Source organism: Salvia hispanica, chromosome 3 (assembly GCF_023119035.1).
Source record: "Salvia hispanica cultivar TCC Black 2014 chromosome 3, UniMelb_Shisp_WGS_1.0, whole genome shotgun sequence".
NCBI classification, from domain to species: domain Eukaryota; kingdom Viridiplantae; phylum Streptophyta; class Magnoliopsida; order Lamiales; family Lamiaceae; genus Salvia; species Salvia hispanica.
In genome coordinates, this window is record NC_062967.1 from 4,711,635 (window position 1) to 4,730,138 (window position 18,504).

The 18,504-nt window shown below is 36.9% G+C and overlaps 3 protein-coding genes across 11 annotated transcripts; 1 reads left to right on the forward strand and 2 right to left on the reverse strand.

The window, feature by feature from the left end:
• Window positions 1-235: 235 nt before the first annotated feature.
• Window positions 236-8,018, reverse strand: LOC125215302 (serine/arginine repetitive matrix protein 1). 4 transcript variants are annotated; one of them, XM_048116680.1, is made up of 15 exons: window positions 7,918-8,018; window positions 7,674-7,763; window positions 7,294-7,416; window positions 6,868-7,035; window positions 6,693-6,776; window positions 6,410-6,546; window positions 5,601-5,645; window positions 4,502-5,332; window positions 2,365-2,610; window positions 2,132-2,281; window positions 1,924-2,043; window positions 940-1,828; window positions 606-656; window positions 440-494; window positions 236-322 (listed from the first exon to the last, which is right to left on the reverse strand). In XM_048116680.1, exons 1-12 carry the CDS (start codon window positions 7,936-7,938, stop codon window positions 1,153-1,155), a joined length of 2,691 nt encoding a protein of 896 aa, XP_047972637.1. In that variant the 5' UTR covers window positions 7,939-8,018; the 3' UTR covers window positions 236-322; window positions 440-494; window positions 606-656; window positions 940-1,152. The 4 variants fall into 4 exon arrangements, with proteins under 4 accessions (XP_047972637.1, XP_047972635.1, XP_047972636.1 ...); XM_048116678.1 differs by having other exon boundaries at window positions 606-677; XM_048116679.1 differs by having other exon boundaries at window positions 236-494.
• A 1,650-nt stretch (window positions 8,019-9,668) lies between these two features.
• On the reverse strand, window positions 9,669-12,851 carry LOC125215304 (thiol:disulfide interchange protein TxlA homolog). Of its 5 annotated transcripts, XM_048116683.1 has the most exons (4): window positions 12,700-12,837; window positions 12,257-12,300; window positions 10,576-11,128; window positions 9,669-10,026 (listed from the first exon to the last, which is right to left on the reverse strand). In XM_048116683.1, the coding sequence occupies exons 3-4, from the start codon at window positions 10,984-10,986 to the stop codon at window positions 9,874-9,876; spliced, it is 564 nt and encodes a 187-aa protein (XP_047972640.1). In that variant the 5' UTR covers window positions 10,987-11,128; window positions 12,257-12,300; window positions 12,700-12,837; the 3' UTR covers window positions 9,669-9,873. The 5 variants fall into 5 exon arrangements, with proteins under 5 accessions (XP_047972640.1, XP_047972638.1, XP_047972639.1 ...); XM_048116681.1 differs by lacking the exon at window positions 12,257-12,300 and having other exon boundaries at window positions 12,700-12,851; XM_048116682.1 differs by lacking the exon at window positions 12,257-12,300 and having other exon boundaries at window positions 10,576-11,147; window positions 12,700-12,839.
• Window positions 12,852-13,294: 443 nt separating this feature from the next.
• LOC125214044 (transcription initiation factor IIA large subunit-like) lies at window positions 13,295-18,427 on the forward strand. 2 transcript variants are annotated; one of them, XM_048114901.1, is made up of 11 exons: window positions 13,295-13,582; window positions 13,788-13,964; window positions 14,066-14,284; window positions 14,517-14,568; window positions 14,730-14,788; window positions 16,046-16,150; window positions 16,571-16,687; window positions 17,561-17,624; window positions 17,738-17,898; window positions 18,014-18,097; window positions 18,216-18,427. In XM_048114901.1, the coding sequence occupies exons 1-11, from the start codon at window positions 13,460-13,462 to the stop codon at window positions 18,237-18,239; spliced, it is 1,185 nt and encodes a 394-aa protein (XP_047970858.1). In that variant the 5' UTR covers window positions 13,295-13,459; the 3' UTR covers window positions 18,240-18,427. The 2 variants fall into 2 exon arrangements, 1 of the variants encoding a protein (XP_047970858.1); XR_007175051.1 differs by lacking the exon at window positions 18,216-18,427 and having other exon boundaries at window positions 17,722-17,898.
• Window positions 18,428-18,504: the final 77 nt, after the last annotated feature.

Below are 18,504 nucleotides of genomic sequence, written 5' to 3' on the forward strand. Positions count from 1 at the left end.
GGAGCAATTAAGTACACTTGTTGCAACATAATCTCAACGCGTACAGCAAAGTGAAACACGCAGAGCAATCTAACAGCGCAATTTCAGAACTAAAGAACTAGCACAAAAACAAAGTCACATGAATAAACCTAAACCTGGGGAGCAAAGACAAAGAGCTGCATTCAATTCATTTCATAAGTGCAGTTTAATAGGAAAGTCTGCAATTGAAATAGTATTAGCTCATAGAGATTGAAGATGAGTAAGTGTAAGTAGAAATGTCATTCACATAGAGGCACAACTGCACAAAACCTATTTAAGGTCCAATACAGCTTCTTCAAGGAATCTAAAAAAAAGAAAAAAGCCATCATGTCAAATACAAGAGCAGCAAGAACATAAACCAAGAAAGGTTGACTCAAGCCAAGTCAAAGACCAGACAAATAAATTGAAATCCAACAATCACCATTGTAGCTGTTATATTACTTCTCTTGCATAATTGCTTGGGGACAATTCTCAAGCTGCCAAACAAATAGAGTATATCAGTAACTTCTACAGTTCACAAAAAATAATAGCTCTAAGCCAGCTAATTCATTCTTTAATAGAGAAAAACTGTGGAAATAAAGTTTCACCTGTTCAATGTCCAAACTGAATAGCTGCAAAGATCTGCGCAACCAAGTCATCTATATTTGATAATAACATATCTATCAATTAATCAGAAAGATCCTTCAGTAACAAAGTTATAGTTGAGGGAAAAAATGCCAAAACCTCATTCATTAGTTTATCAATCAGTCCACAAATATAAAATAGTTAGATTGGTCAGAAGAGTGAAACTCACTCTATATCCACAGAAACTAAAAGGGAAACATAAGTCAACATGACACAGCCATGACCTAAGATGATTGATATGCAGTTATATAAGAAACAACTAACAAATTCCCCACATGAGGGAAGACTTATTTTTACCAGAAATGATAGCAGGAAAGCAGCATTAAGTTTCACTCAAGATACTAGCTCAGGAAATCCTCAATTATCCATTTCAGCTGCCACCAGTAAAAACAAATCACATTAAGCAGGTATCAGAAGTACATTCATCCGAAACAGTGCAAGTTCTAGCATTGAAGATAGTAATATAAGAGCATAACAATAACAGCTATAAATTCTAGAGCATCATAGCATTTAGTTTCCGGAGCCCTTTCTGGCTCGAAGTGACTTAAGAGCCTTCTCACGCAGCTCTATCTCTAGCCTTTTCTGCTCAGATTCCGTGTCTTTAGGGTTGCTTGCTCGCAACTTCTGCCTTTTAACACTTTCATCTTCAGAATTATCACCTGCAAGATCTGATGATGAACTACTAGCATCACCTTGCTTCAGCTTTTGCTTCTCTGAGCGCCTCTCACCCCTTCGACGGCGTTTCTCCTCCTCCCGCCGTCGCCGGCGCATCTCCTTTTTCAATTTTTTTTCTTCTCTTTTCCTCTTTTTGATCTCCTTCTTGTCTTCATGGGAATCATAGCTAGAGAACTCATCTGATTCAGCATCTTGTCTACCCGATTTCCTCTGCTTCCTCTTTTCTTTGACTTTACTCACATGATCACCAGTCTCCTCATTTAGGGCAGAATCCGATGAACCATTACGATCATTCTTCTCAGACTTCCTCAACAATTTAGGTGTATCTTCCTTTTCTGGGACCCGAAAACCACTCTCACCATCTTCTATGCGAGGAATTTTCATATCCTTGGATTGAGGATAGCCCTGATATTCCCTACTTTTCATACTCATATCAGTCATTTTTGTAAGTGTCGACAACTCTCTCCGTTCGCGGTGTTCTTTATGATCAGCAGTGTCACGTGGCCTGTCACTGTTCACATGCATACACGTAGGATATGCATATAAAAGGTCAGTTAGAGAAAACAGAGTCATCAGAATAATAAAAGATGGTGTACCAACTGCAACCTGTTCGTCAGTTGCCGCTCTTTTGACTGTGTGCTATCAGCTAGACCATGAGTATCACCAGCTTCCACGGGCATCAAAGAACTTTTCCCTGAAGACCTATTTTTGTACTGTCCAATCTCCCTAAGAGATCAAAACATAAAAAATGCTAAAAGCGGAAATTATATGAAAAGTATATAAAGTTCTCAAATACTTATGAATTCATGAAAACCTGCTAGGCATATTGTTTTCATCATCCAAACTTGTCCTAGAATCATCACGACGAATTTTAGGATCAGAGGTTTTTCGCGAAGGATTTGGACTCTCAGGCGGTATCATTCTTCCCCTCCTTTGGCGAGGGCTACCACGAGGACTAATAGACCTACAAAAGCTAGCTATTCAAGTCACCAATCAAATAAGTATATCAATACATGTAAGTCATTTAGAGTTGATAGAAGCTTAGACCTTCTTTCTTCACTGCCACTTCTGCCCCTGGAAGCATCTGATCCGGATGGGGACTTTTCCATGGACGGTGACGAGTTTCGAGGTTTTCCACTCAAATCTCTTTGATCCAGCATATCCCTCTGTGGTGACCTCAGAGATACAACAGACCGCCGTTCTGCAGATTTTGTTCCTTTACGATTCCCTGACTGAACTTCAGCTCTTTCACTGGGAGAAGCACGACGAGCAGGGGAATAATTCTTTTGCCTTCTGCAAAAGTGAGAAAAGTGGATTAGCACAGCACAGGAGGAGATGAAATTCAACTTGCTTGTGTGCACTCACTCTTGAATGGAAAAAAAAACTTGATGTAGTTAACAGTCCAAACTTGTTACTGCTATAAGGAGATCCTAAGGATTGCAGGAGTCAAGTAGACAGCAACTACTGAGTTTCAAAAACAACGGATATCTCAGGCTTTCTGAACCATCATTAAATCAATTACCTAACATACTACATTGTCTATCAATACAAATTGTCCATGACAATGTTCTATAAGTTTATAACACCACATGATTTCTCAATTATAAATTTTCTGGCTGCAGTTGTACAATTATACTAAGTGACATGCAGTAATTAGGTCTAGTAATTGTGAGTGGACTGGAAACAGTTGCACTTTGCATATGATTAGCGCTGGTTTAGTGTGATAGCTACATGGGTGCTACATATATAGTACAATTCTTGCTGTACTGTGATATTAAAGACCCATACTATACTCTATCTCGAGAAACATACTATTCCATCAAAAACAACCCTACTGTTCTCATATATCAGGGAAAATATAAACACAACTACACTTATCTCTTCACTACAAATGAATATGTCTTTCGTGAGGCAAGAAGTTTATAACTTTATATCAATACTAATTACTTAACTTTATATCAATACTAATTACTAAGTAAACTCAAAACAATCAATTTCTAAGTTGAGGAATACACTGTTAGTAGTAATAGTACTGTGAAACCAGTATATTCATCCTAATACTTCATTCCTTTAAAGAAGGTAGTGATACCACAGATTCACAGTACAAATTGGCAGATAAGGTGGATCAGTTTATGCCAATTTTTCTAAACATCATCAATAATGCTTGCTACGCCAAGTTAGGTCCTGCCAATTTGCTAGTTTTAGCATGTTTTAAATGTAGATGGGGATACAAAGGTATCACGACAAAAGGTTGACAATGAACTGGGAAACAGCATATGATCACTAAAAATGAGAATTTCATGTTCAAGATGATGTCAATTACCTGTTGCCCGCAATCTATTTATTAGTAAATCAAACTCATTCCCAATTTTTATGAGCATCATCAATAACGCTTGCTACACCAAGTTAGGTCCCACCAATTTGCTAGTTTTAGCATGTTTTAAATGTAGATGGGGATACAAAGGTAACAAGACACAAGGTTGACAATGAACTGAAAAACAGCATGTGATCACTAAAATTGAGACTTTCATGTTCTAGGTGATGTCAATTACCATGATATGCATTGTGTTGCCCGCAATCTATTATTAGTACGTCAAACTCATTCCCACACTAAAAGCACAGGATTTTACTTCCCATCAAGGAAATCACTCTTCATAAATAAAATAAAAAAATGTAATATAAAAAAATAAAGGGAAATGAGGGATAGTTGAAGCCAATTTGAGGTATGAGAAAACATTGTTAGTGCCTTTCAAACTTGGCATATAACCTAATTCATTTTCTTTTGAAAGGCTTCATAATAATCATAAAGAACAACGCACTTGTCCATGTGTGGTTCTCTGTTACATATCTAGATATATACATATCCAGATATTGCATAAACAAGAAATTTGGTTATCTGGTTAGATGAGGACTAGTTCTTTGATAATATATTGTTTTAGTATAATGGGCTTTGCAATCTAATACCCAGCTATGGGCTGATAAGCCTATATAGCAACTGTCAAATATCATCACTTTAGTAGATTAATGATTCTTTAGCTGATTAACTGGCAGCTTAGCTGGGCAGGCATTTCACCAGCTGAACTTTCACTCTTGACTTTTACCTTTGAGGTTAACTATCGCAATGTAGTTAACAAGTTCTAAAGATAATGGACACCCTTCTCTCGTTCAATAAAAATAAAATTACCTAGCTTTTTCTCCAGGAGAATGGATAGGTGATCTTGCATGCTTTGTTGATCCTCTCCTAACTGGTGAAAGGGAACTTCGACGAATATTTGAGGGGGAACTTGATTCTTGAGGGGCAGGAGATCTTTGAATCCCTGGAGAACATGATCTTTTTCTACCATGTATCGAGGGCCTTTGTCGAACAGGAGACATAGATTGATGTGATGAAGTTGACAGAGAGCGGCGGTACTGCCTTCTTGCAGGAGGAGACTGATGACGTGGAGATGGTGAGTGCCGCCGCAATGGAGATCGTGAACGGCGGCGCACAGGAGATGGTGACCGGCGATGCACAGGGGATCTTCCTCTGATAGGGGAAGGTGACATGCTATGCACAGGAGAAAGGGATCTGCGTCGTGAAGACGTTCTTGACTTGTACTGAACTGGTGATCTCCGTATGGGCGTCCTTGACTTACGTTGCACAGGGGATCGTGACCTACGCCTTACAGGGGACCGTGACCTACGCTGTACAGGGGACCGTGACCTACGCCGTACAGGGGACCGTGACCTACGCCGTACAGGGGACCGTGACCTACGGCGCAAGGGAGAACGCGATCTATGTCGCCTTGGAGAACGAACTCGATATCGCACAGGGGAAGGAGATCTGCGCCGTGAGTTAGACCTCGATCTTCGATTCAAATATGGCCTACGCCTTGGAGAGCGAGATCGCCGAACAACATGACGCCGGCGAGGTGTAATAGACCGTCTAGGTGGAGAGCGATCACGTCTTTCGGAGGAAATGGACCGACTTCTTGATGGTGGTCCCCCAGAAATGCTTCTTGACCTCCGCTGCTCACTGCAGCCACATCACAGATTAGCTCACAGGAAACCAACACGTAGGCTACTATTACTACTAAAAGGAAAACATAACTTGAGAAGTACAAAACTTGAGAAACCAAATAAAAATAGGTTACCGAAAAACCTCAACAATTAATTGGAAACCAACTTCAAGTAACTTCTAGAATTGCTATGTGAGAATGATATTGAACAGTCACATAGAAATATGAAAAAAGGCCAGTTAAATCAATATAATTGGTGAAATGTAGCAAGATCTGCATGCATACCTGGAAGATAGCGAGTGGTTAGGTGAATCCGGAGAACGTGAACCCCTATGAAGATGGAATTCACATCAGTCTATCATAGAACAGGGCAGTAAGCAATGGTAATTGGGGATTTCTTTTAAGGAAAACTGAAGCATGACAAATCAAAATGATAGTTGCCTCAACAATTTGTGGTTATGAAACAGTAACCTGAGAAAAAGGCTTGGTTCCAAGAATATTCAGTACATTAATACTTTGAGCATGAGACAAAATAAAAGGACTGAAAGCATGAAATCTGATCAGCACAGTTTTGGAAAAGAACCAATTCGAGAAGCAATGGATCAAACAAGAAATTAGATAATTCAAAAGGCCATCAGATGGTTAATATATCCTGTGACGTTACCAGAGAGACATAGCCTACTAAACAAGGTTCTCTATAACTCGCACTGAATGTTATACAGAGAAAAGAAAATGTAATAACTGCATTCCTAAAACCTAGAGAGGCTGTACCATTATAAAAACCATTTCAAATAAATAAAATTGGGGACTATAATAGCCATACGATGATCCAGAGGGGACATTTTCATTTTAAAACTTTGACTAACCTGTAAATTACAGGTCCTAATATTATGAGATGTGTAAATTACAGGTCCTAATATTTTGAGATAAAGATAACGTGGAATAAAGTGATTAAGATGAGTTAATGTAAATCCATTTTCTACCATGGATAATTTTAGTCTTAACCACTTTCTACCTACAAGAAAGCATTATGACAGAGAAAGCTTAAAAAATGACTCAAAAATCTCGCGATAGTCATAAATTTTAACCAGAACCTGCTGCTTCTTCTCCGGCCATTTCTATTGTGACGCTCTTTCTCATTTGGCTGTTGAACAGTAGAACCCCTGGGATAATGCTTCACATTAGGCTCCAACTCACTATGATTGTCTCTTGATTTTGCTCCATCACCGTCCTACAGTAGTTTGAGGTAAAGGATATGAACCGAAATAATTGGAGAAGCAAGCTGAAGTGCTGAACGCAGTGAAACAGAAACAGAGTTAAGGGGAAAAGGTTCTGTTTTATAGAATCAAACTCTTGCATGGAAATTATTATACTTACCATCTTTGCTTTATCCTCATAAAATTCTTGCTTCTCTTTCTCTTTCTTTCTTTGAATTTCATTGGCTATCCGATCTGTCTCTGCCTGCAATATAAGAGGATGGATTATAGACAAAGATAAGGTACTTAATAAATGCAATAGAGAATCTACAATATATCTAATGCACAAGTCTGACCTTCTTTATTTTAGCTTCCTCTTCTTTTGCATCCAGAAATTGTTGAGGGACACCGCTTACATTTTGCTGCGCACTGAGAAGCAATAACCAGAGCTCCTTCATAAACTTTGCAGTATTTCTCTCCATAAATCCAGTCAGTGAAATCTGAATCTGCTTCCCATTAACTGCCTGCACGAAGTGGTGTTCTCATCGTTGCTTATTAACGTAAAAGAAAGACAATGTTTCTGTATTCAACATATGACAGCACAGTTGGCAGAACCAACACATTTCAGATTTGGGAATAAACCATGCAACATTTGTCTAAAAACATCGGGCCTCACTTTAATCACAAGTTAACAACAAATCACATTGCTGCTCTACTCTAGCCAACAGCTATGTAAATAACAATGTACTATGTTAGAGTAAGCATGCACTATTACAAATTACCTCTCCCTCCAAAAGACCATAAATGAAATTGATAAGCACTTCATCTTCAAACCCAATTAGCTCAGTCACACGTTTTGCAATCCAGGGCTTTATAACATCAATCTTCACTTTGGTCATGTCCACCTAAACATTGAAAAAAAGGATAACTAAATAGAAAAAAATATACGAGCTCTCCCTTTCATCAATGAAAGCAGGAAATAATCAATTCACTAAATCCCTGCCAGTCGCATAAATTTCTTCATTTTCCATTCATCGAATCCACTTTAGCATATGTATTATCCAATGATAGCCCGATACAATCCATGTAAAGAACCCAATAAGGTTCATAGTTCAAGAATGAATAGAGAAAAAAGGGGAAATGAGAATTGCAGAGAGCAAACCAGATTTTCCAGTTCATGAGGGAATTTCTGAGACTTGAGAAGCTTCGCTTGCTTGTTCGAGAATCGCGTATCCTGATCGGCGGAGGTGCCCTAGTTCACAATTAAAATTTATTAATAAATACAATAAATTCAACAGATATATCCAATCAAGGCGAAACGTAGAGAGTAAATCACGACTCGATAAAACGAGATTCAATGATGAAGATAGATTATGCGTGATTAGATGAGGAGTGAGAGCGGATACCCTGAAAAATCCGCCCGACATTTTTCTAGGGTTTGTGTGTTGCTCAGAGGGAGTGGAGATGGGCGAGAGCGGGTTGAAGTTAAAGTGATGCAGGCTCTCTACGCTGGTTGTATGCTTGTGGCAATTTTCTCGAAACGACGCCGTTTAGGGGACGGAACTACAATACTCAACATCTTTTTTAAAAATATCCAGTAGTTGTTAGATTTTTTTTTTTTACCCCATTTCTCTATTTATCTTTGTCCTAGCGAAATCTAAACAATAGAAAAACAAAATTGTGGTCGTGGTAACTCAAATCTTCCACGCACAGGTGATACGAGAAACATCTTAATTTTTATCCTTTTACTAATTTATTATTATGATTTACTCGTAATAGTCTTTATAAACGACTCAAATTGTGGCAATGGTAATTCACATCTTTCAACTTATTAGTAGAAGAGAAATGTCTTCAATTGTAGTTGTATGATTTGAGCATGTGATACATTGGTAGGAACACAAAGGTCTCATCGAGTGAACTTAGCTCTCCCTCACTTTATTTGCGGCTGAAGTAACTTGAACCTATGACAGTTCAAATCTTCGATATATTAGCGAAAATAGAATTATCTTTAATTTATATTTTTTTTCTCTTCCCGTAATCTCTATATATTTATATTGTTCATTGATAATTGGTGTTTCAGTTAAACTTGGTTACGAAGATAATTTGGAAAATTATGAGTTAATAATTACTAAATAGTAAGTTAATAATCGATTGAACCACCTAAAATATCAATAGTGAAAAGTTAAATATCCACATGATCACAAGTAGAGTTACCTCACACATTATTAGCATCGTAGCACAACTTGATTATTGAGATGTTTGTCCTCAAATCAACAATTAAAGGTTCAAACTTCAAATCATCTTAAATGCGTACAATTAAAGTGTGTAAAATTATAATTTAAATAAACTCAAGTAATGCAATATACAATTATTTACTAAACCCTATATTGATTTGTGCATATCACCGGAAACCAATTAGATTTCACAAGTACTACTAATATTTTTCGTACTTGTAATTTGTCAATTATGAATGCACGTGCCCTCCTATGAAACTTGTTCAAAACCCTACTTTGATAAATAAAACTATCCTTTACTTTGATTACTATTCAAAATTTGATGAGTATATACAATCAGTGAATTAAAATTCAATTACTGATTTGTATTGTAAATACAAATGTAAATACTATTGTCTAAGAGCAACTCCAAGGGAAGAAGGTAAATGAAAAGGGTATATCATGCTTATACCTTCTCAAAAAGTGCAATATACCTTTCTAAAAAGCAATCAACTCCAAGGATAAAAGGTATATAGAAAGGTATATCATTTAAAAAAAATAAAATAATAGTACAAGATGCATTAAAAAACATAAAGTGTAATACCTTCTCAAATACCTACCACCTTGGAGAATGATTTTTTATGAAAAGAAGGTAAATATGGTGGTTATATGATTTTACCTCTCCATCAATAGAGAGGTAAAGATGCCTCTTCAAAATGGGAAAAAGTATAATACCTTCTCAAATACCTCTCCCCTTGGAGAATGATTTTTCATGAAGAAAAGGTAAATATGGTAGTTATATGACTATACCCCTTCATTTACCTCTCCCCTTGAGATGCTCTCACGGAGTAATTTATCCCCTCTAATATCCATTAGTCACAACTCACAACTAGTACTCAAAAAACAGCACAACGACATTTTTCTAAACATAGTTAAGACCCATATCCAAACAATATCAAACACAAATATTCCATCAAATACGAGCTTGATCCGAATATTTGACCTCATCAGAGACAATCTTACACATTTCTTGTGTTTAAAGGTAAACTTTCACAGCCGGAAAACCTGGAAAGCGTGCACTGGACAGATCACATCCGAGTGAGCTGCCATTGTGTTCAATCTCATACGAAATAAGCCAAATGACCATCTCTAATTCTTCACAGGGCGTCTCATTTTGAGCAGATGGGAAACACCAGCCACAACATGGAGTCGACTGTTTGGAACGCCTGTTTTCGCGAGGGCATTGCCGTGTTTATCAACTAGGACGAAGCACGGTACATACTTGATGTCATAATGGAGAAGCTGCATCAACAAAAAGCACATAAACCCATCTTTGTCAAGAAAATATATGTGTGGATGCTTTAGCTAACTTCTCTAACCACATGCATAAGCCAAAGTTAGCTCAATATGTTTTGTATATAAAAAGCAGATGCATAGAAACGAATAGCGTCTGTATTTGGAAAAGTCCACCCACATTTATCAAGTGATATATACATGTCGGTGTGTTTTGTTTCCAATAGATTATTAGTCGAAATGACATTTTTCTTGGATTAAACTCAAACCTACACGCATCAAATTCTAAAAAGATGTTGGCTTGCATTCTGAAATGTGAGTTGCTACAAGAACAAGTGCAGATTAAGCTTCAAACAAAGTTTCATCACAATATGCAGGCCTTCTACTTTCTTTCTTTCTTTCTTTTTTTTTTTTTTTTCAAATTTCATGAGTATGCTAGACATCATATCAGCAATAACAGAATTCTGTAATGGCTAATAAGCGACTCATCTTTTTACTACGCATCAAATCAAGCAAGGAAAACTTACAAGAGGTAGAGAGAGAGGAGAAAAAGACAACCTCAGGTAGCCACATATCATTCTCAGCATCAGCCATAACAATGTTGAGCCAATCAGAGTTGCGGTTCTCGATTTCTGTGACAAATGGGAGCAGAGAATTACAGAGCCTACACTTGGGAGAGTAAAACTCAAGCAGTGTGGCATCTCTGGTGGTGGCTAGGGCGGCAGCGAATGCTCTTTGCTCAGCCTCTCCTTGCACTTGTTCGGATCTGCTGGTCTCTTGATTGTTGAATCGGAGATGGGTGTTAGCAGTGGAGTTAATCAATTTGAAGGCGGCAGCGCCCAAATTCCTCACAGACTTGAAAACCCAAGGAGTATCGAGGGTACAGGGGGGATTGTTATTGTTCAAATTGAGGTTGCTGTTCCAGGGCCATTTTACGCAGAAAAGAGGGTGTTTTGGGGCTGGATTCATGGGAGTCGAGAGATTTAGCGTATGGTTATGGATGGATTCACTTTTTTTTGGGAGAATGTAGGGGTTAGGGGAAAAATCAAGAACAGCCAAGGAGATGACGTGGCGACGGCGCAGAGGTTGCTGGCGGTTGATTGAAGATTGCCTTCAAAGGTAAGCGGTGACTTTCAGTTTGAAAAGAGAAAGGAATCAAGAAAGAGAGAATGCCGTTATATCGTCTATCATAATCAATTATTATCCCAAATAAACACACAAGGTTCACATATATGCACATAATGTCAGCAATTAGTACACATGATCTCAACATGAGAATTAGATCCTAGAGTGAGAATATGCTACCCTCAGATAAGAGTTTAACCAGGCTCGACATTTCCTATTCTTTTCCCTTTCCTTTTTTTTCCCTCGGCTACCATATGGGGCTTAGTTACCTTATACCATTATAGCTATATATTAATTACTCCCACACATCAATCGTAAGGCTATATACAACTCCAAATCCCTTCATTTCTAATTAATAAACATAGTTGAGCAATATTGAGATTTGTTTCACAACCTACTAGTAATATTTATTTTCTAACTTGGTTCACAATCTTTGTCTTTTGTTTATACAAAATGCTTATAATTCATAATAGAACTTAGATCAGTTAAAGACTACCACAAGATACACTTTGTAAAATCTATCTGTGACGACTTAGCCAAAACAAAGGTCAACTTTCAATTTTCAGCATGCTTTTACATGAATTCAGAGACATACTGATTCTGAAAATTCATTCCAATCAACTCCAAAGTCGAAAATCAACAAAACCACTGGCAAAGGAAAGCCATGGACTTTAGCTTTAGGGATTTATTTGAGGCATGAAATTCCTAGCTGGGTTTAGAATTTATAACCATTCTTCCCAAACCTACCAGAACATAGCGATAATTTAAGGAAATTCATAATAAATTCATTTGAACTTGGTTTAAGTTAAATTTTGGTGACAAAGAAGGAGACTCCGAACTCGGTTTATGTTCAATTATACATCATTTCTTTGTATCCAGAAAATGTTCTACTACAACATAGTACAATATAACTCAGTAAGACAATTCGAATCACAATCCCAACAATCTAAAAGTTTGAAATTTTGATCCATATTAAAATTCAACACTAAACATGTCCTAGTTCCTATGATTTTCATCAAAAATAGCGTTTGAAAAACAGCCCCCAATAATTGATAATATGATGACAGAATGTAGAGAAATTCAAATAGCTTCCATGATTTGGGAAATCTAGTACCAGCAACATAAACCTAAGCCCAAAGCCAATATTCCATTCAGAATCTGTAAAAAGAACACATTTATATCAACACCTCACATTCAAACCAGATTACTCACATTCAAACCAGATTACTTATAAAGTTATTCAGACACATTAATCAGTTTCCCTGTTAAATAAAATATGGAGAATATGATTACTCATCATCATCAACCTCAGCATAGTAAATTTGGCATCCCTACCCTATTTATTATCAAGTTCCTCAATTTCCTTCTGGTAAGTCTTCCGGCACCTTTGATAACAATGGAAATATAGCTCAAAACAAGAACCTAGTCAAATCTTTGCTAATTCCACAAAAGGAGGCACCCATCATGCATTTCTCGCTCAGAGTTTCTTTATTTTAGATCAACCCAACCAGAATTACTACAGAAACTCATAGAGAGGTGTAAAAAGAAGAATCTGACCTTCAATTTCCAAAATTTCGAAGTTAGGTGTTTGGAATTTGAACTTGACACTCCGGGACGCGTGGGCGGCGACGGCGGTGTGCAGAGACTCTGTATGCCGTGAATCGAGGTAGAATAAGTAGGATTTTTAAATTTTTAAATGTACTCATTCAAATAATTTGCTTCACGTAAAAAAAAGTTGAATGAAACTTTAATTGCAAATTGCAAAGCTACTGATAAAATGAAATATATACTACTAGTAATTTAGGGGAGGAAATTGAGCCCTTCCATTATAAATTTACTAAATTACTCTCTATTTGTTAATAGTAATTATTTTTTCTGATTTTTAAGTTGAATAGTAGTAGTAATATTTAAATCCTGGTTCAAAATTGTCAATTTTCTTATTTCCAATCTAAATTTATTTTTGGATGTTACATTTACAATATCAATATATAAAGATTGAGATATAGAAAGAATATAATATTAATGTTAGTAGAAAGATGTTGGTGAATAATATTAATGTCAAAGAAAGATTTAGAATGAGCTGGAGTACATAATTGTACTATATATATTGCCACGTAAACGGATGCAAACCTATTTATATTCCCAGTTCCGTATTCCTGCTTTCTATTCCCCTTCTTCTCCCATCTCTCTATTCGCCGTTGGCCATCGTTCTCTCTCCACACTACTGTGTCATTTGTTGAATCAGAGAATTTTTTTAGTTTTTAGTTTGGTCTGTTGGCATCAACAAATTCCAGTTTATTACAGAAATTTTGCTATAATGGGGAGCTCGGCAACCAGTAACGTATACATCAATGTCATCGGTGACGTCATCAGCAAGGTCCGCGACGAGTTCATCGACAATGGTGGCCCTGGCGACGGCATACTCGATGAACTGCAAAGGGTGATAAATTTCCCCAATTTTATTTCATTGTCTGTTTCTTTTCAATTCTAGGGTTTTGGGAATAATTGGTTTGACGCACTTTTGTGGCGTATTTGTACTGTTGTTTAACTTACGATTGAGATTGATGATGGAGGGTTTGTGTTTTGTAAACTATTGGATCTGTAGTTGGATTTAACCGTTGATGAGTTTAAGTTGGAATATACAGTTATGGGAGATGAAGATGATGCATGCTGGAGCAATTATGGGCCCGATTGACAGGTCATCCACGCAAAAGGGGGCTGGTGGTGGCTCTATCACACCTAATCCTGTACATGACCTCAACGTACCATATGAAGGCACTGAGGAGTATGAAACTCCTACTGCTGATTTACTCTTTCCTCCGGTGAGGACTCAGTCTTTGTGTGTTGAATTCTCTGTGATTGAACTTGAGAGTGGAGTGTTGAATTCTCTGTGATTGAATTTTGGGTTTCTGGGGTTGTGTAGACTCCGCTGCAAACTCCTATGCAGACGCCACTGCCTGGAATGGCTCATACACCATTGCCTGGAGCAGCTCAGACTCCTCTTCCTGGAAATGATAGCAATCCATTCTATAATATTCCCACTGGCGGCACCCCAATCACCCCTAATGATTATGCGTCCCCCAATGAAAATAGTGGTGTTCCTGATGTTAGAGGTGGACTAGGAAGACCTAGCCAATTCATGGTATTATTACTTCCTGGACTCTTATCTTTTGTTCGACTTCATTTTGTAGTAATATTGGGTGGAGTATTTTGTTTCTGGAATCTCATTCACCATGTCATGTGGTATATGTACTAGTTTCTCACTCAGGCTTTAGAATATGTTCATTGTAGGATGCTATAGGATGCTATGACAGTTGTAGTCTCTTTTTCTGTTTGCTGTATGGTAGAGCTGATACTTACTTTCTAACCTACAGCCTCCGCAATCCCCTTGGTTAAATCAGAGGCCTCATCTTGATGTGAATGTCGGTGAGTATAATGTTATAACCTCGTATATAAACAAGCTTTACTTAACAATACATATGCTGGAATGCAGCATAAGGGTTGTATATATAAATATGTATGCTGGTTAGAAGGCATCACTATAATTTATTGTTAATCTGATTAAATATTTCCTTTTCTTTTTGCAGCTTACACTGAAGGTCGGAAAGAAGGTGAGATGGGGGCGCCTCATCAGCCATCAACTCAGGTTGTTGTCATTTGTCGTGTTTCAGTTTTATTATGTTTCTTTGGAGAAGGACACTACTGTTTATGCTTATCTCAATTTTAATTGGGTTTCTGATTTTTAACTCTATAATTGTAAAAGCTAATTATTAGTGCTTATTAGCAGGTTAGATTTGCTTAGAATCAATCAGAAAGAACCACATTATTCTTGATTCTGTAAGATGAAATGCAGATAGACAGGAGTTATTTGACTCTGCTGTAATGGGGGATAAAGTATTCAGATAATTGGAATTAATGATGTCACTATGTCAGTTGTTAAGAATAATACTCCCTCCGTCCACCAATAAATGTTCCATTTTGCCATTTTCGTCCGTCCACCAATAAATGTAACATTTGCTTTTTTACTACTTTTGGTAATGGACCCCACATTCCACTAACTTTATTTCACTATAAAACTAATATATTAAAATAGGACCCATCTTCCACTAACTTTTTCCACTCACTTTCTACTACATTTCTATAAACCCGTCCCCGGTCAAATTGGCCTTGTATTGGTGGACGGAGGGAGTAATACCTATCGACAGCTACTAAAACTACATGGCTAGTACTGCCTACATTTGATAACTTTTTCAGATAAAACTCATATACGCTCAAGTTTTATTCTTGGCCTCACGGCTTGATTTTGTAAATTGGGGTTTTGCTTCCTTGTTCCACCATTCCTTGAGTCCTAGAAATTATCGTTTTTAAAAATAATAAACAGCAATCTTCTAATTTATTTTTGGTTTACTTAAGACTGAACTTTTAGCTTTATACCATTCTGTTTAGTGATTTCACAAATTATTCCTCTATTAATCTATTACTTTTAGCCTTATACCAAGTCCTTTTTTTTTGGGGGGGGGGGGGGGGAATTTCCATGCAAATTGAGTATATTGTTCATTTTATTTTTCTGAACGGAATTATTAAACAGCTTCGCAGCAATTTCTCCCAGTATATTTTAATAAAAACTGAGAAAAGAACATAGTACTTAGTTACAGCCTTACAGGTCTTACCTCAATTTCTGCCTAATGCACTTTTTGCTTCTGGAATATTTGAATTATTCTGTTGCAAACTTACAAAAACTCTCATTGTGCCTGACAAATTAGAGACGAGCCATATTTTTTCTGTTTTTTGCTAAAGAAAAGAATGGTCAGTACTTGTTTTTCTCTGTTTCTGTGCAGCATATTTCTTTTTATTAAATCTCATTTTCAGTTGGTAAGAAACATAATTATGGACATAAATACAGGATTTCTTCTTAGCTAATGGAAAGCGGAAACGTGATGGTCCATATCATCCGGGATACATTTCACAACAAGATGGAGCGTCAGATAGTCTATCAGATGAATCAAAGGTATATTTTATATGTATCCCTTGATTTGCTTTATTCCCGTGAAAGACAGAGACTTTCACTAAAAATTGATGAGCTTAGTTGATGGATTTCCATTGTGTAACAATTGTCTTAATAATTAGTCTAGTATCTGGTCTTGTCTCGTATGAGTACATAAGTTGCATTAATTCCAGATATAGTGCAGAAAATTACAGACTGAGTTAAGACACCAGAAATTTTCAATTGCACAAGGTTGCTACTGGTCTACATGTTTTTTTTTGTTTTTATTCTGAAAATAATTGCCTTTGAGATTCTATTTAAAAGGCCATGTGAGGAAGCAGATCACCCTCTGGAAACTCAGATTGAGTTATTCTTCAACAATTTAGCCTATCACTCTTTTTGTTTCTTTACTACACACAGTATTTTTTAATTGAAATTTGGCAGGTGACTGACAGTGGTATTCACCAAATACTCGGTCAAGAGGGGAAGATATCTGTTAGGATTACTCAGTTGGATGGCCCTGTGCCGAATCCATATGATGATGTGCTTTCTACACCCAATGTGAGTTTATCTCCTTGATATTTGGCAATATGAAAAATGTCACGTAGCAGTAGGAGGGGATGCATTTGATATCCGGATCACCCGGTGGTGATTCCAAGTCAAAATGCTAATTTGATGCTGCATGATCCTGGGGACTGCATTGGTTTATTCCTCTTAGTAGTCAGTATAACAACAACATCATTCTGTCACACTATGCCCATCTTCTGTCAACCGTTATTTTAAGCTGTAACTGAAATTCTGGCCATGGCTGTTTAATTTATAATCTTGTAAGTGGTTAAAAAGCTAGATATTGATGTTACTCACTTTTTAAAAATATTAAATTCTTACTGCTGTTACTTCTATTGTTTTCATGTATCAACAAATGAACAAAATTAGTAATTTATTGAATGTTATTGCTATGGCAGTGTGCAGAGGTAAATGTTTGTATCTATGTAATTTGATAAATATAAATGGCTCTTTTTATGCTTTATAAGTTTGTTAAGTATGAATGGATTTTTCTGTTTGAATCTCTTTGAAATGTTAAGAGTACTAGATTTGTTGTTATGAATGTTATTTTAGTTATTTACTCATATGATCAATTTGACTGGTAAATTTACCATTTTTTTCACTCTTTTTCCCTGTTAGCACATCTTGTGCTTTTGCAATGCATCCACCAGTGCTTGGGTATTTAATGATAAATCTGGATTTTGTATTCACCTCTAGTACTTGAAAGCGATAATGTGTTATTATGCATCAGCATAACGCTCTTGTTGGATTGGTTACCTCTCTGTTTTCTTCTAGCATTATGCTCTTGTTACTTCTTATTCCTTTTCTACTATTGGATAGTACAACGTAAATCCAACTGTCTTGGTTGCTTTATTCTTACCCTGACAGATATACAATTATCAAGGAGTTGTCAGTGAAGACTACAATATAGTGAACACACCTTTGCCAAAAGGTATCATTGGTTAATAAATTTGAACTGCTTATCACACCTTGTTCATTATTATTCTGGTTCTTGTTTATTTGTTTGTTGATTTCCAACTCTGATTTAGTAATCTGCACTTCTAGAGATGCTAGCAGCAACTCCTGCCCCTGTTCACAATGACATTGGAGATGCCGACGATGATGATGAATCCTTGAACGAAGATGATGATGATGATGACCTGGACGATGTGGGTCAAGGGGAAGATGTGAACTCAGAACATTTGGTTTTAGCTAAATTTGACAAGGTGCTCTTTTTTGTCCCAGCTGGTTGTTTTCATGGTTTTCCTTTGTCAGCGCTATTCTTTCCGCCTTGTTTCTATTCGGTGATGCTACTCTTACCAGGACAATTACTTGTTTTAGGTGACTAGAACCAAGAGCAGGTGGAAGTGCATGTTGAAGGATGGGATCATGCGCATAAATAACAAGGATATTCTGTTCAACAAGGTAGGTTTTGTCTCATGCCGCCTGATTTCCCATTTGACTAGCATGCTCGTCTAAAACTCATTGCTCAGTTTCATTTTTGATAGTATAATATATTTTGGTTTTTCTGTTTGTCTAACAGGCAAATGGGGAATTTGACTTCTGATATGTTGGTACCTGCTGAATTCCAGATGAAAGCCAGATACTTGGAGAGTATTAGATTTGAGTTGTGATCTGCGGCGTGTACAAAGTGTTTTGGCACATCTACATTTTACTTGCAGTGCCTTTCCATGGTTTTGGTGTTTATTGGTAATACCAATATCATTTTTCTTATATAACCTTCATATTTTGGTATTCCCCATTTTGGAAATATATTTCTGAAATTAGCCCATCTGTTAGTACTACGATATTACTTTGAAATGAGATATCAA

Bases quoted from the DNA above. Each gene is read 5' to 3' on its own strand.
- LOC125214044 (XM_048114901.1), top strand. From the start codon at position 13,460: ATGGGGAGCTCGGCAACCAGTAACGTATACATCAATGTCATCGGTGAC. The intron at 14,789-16,045 runs GTTGTTGTCATT...ACATAAATACAG, and splicing joins CTCATCAGCCATCAACTCAG to GATTTCTTCTTAGCTAATGG. The intron at 18,098-18,215 runs GTAGGTTTTGTC...TTTGTCTAACAG, and splicing joins AGGATATTCTGTTCAACAAG to GCAAATGGGGAATTTGACTT.
- LOC125215304 (XM_048116681.1), bottom strand. From the start codon at position 10,986: ATGAATCCAGCCCCAAAACACCCTCTTTTCTGCGTAAAATGGCCCTGG. The intron at 10,027-10,575 runs GTTGTCTTTTTC...TTGTTGATGCAG, and splicing joins ATGATATGTGGCTACCTGAG to CTTCTCCATTATGACATCAA.
- LOC125215302 (XM_048116680.1), bottom strand. From the start codon at position 7,938: ATGTCGGGCGGATTTTTCAGG. The intron at 6,777-6,867 runs GTCAGACTTGTG...CTTATATTGCAG, and splicing joins AGGAAGCTAAAATAAAGAAG to GCAGAGACAGATCGGATAGC. The intron at 5,646-6,409 runs GTTCTGGTTAAA...CCATCTTCATAG, and splicing joins GGCCGGAGAAGAAGCAGCAG to GGGTTCACGTTCTCCGGATT.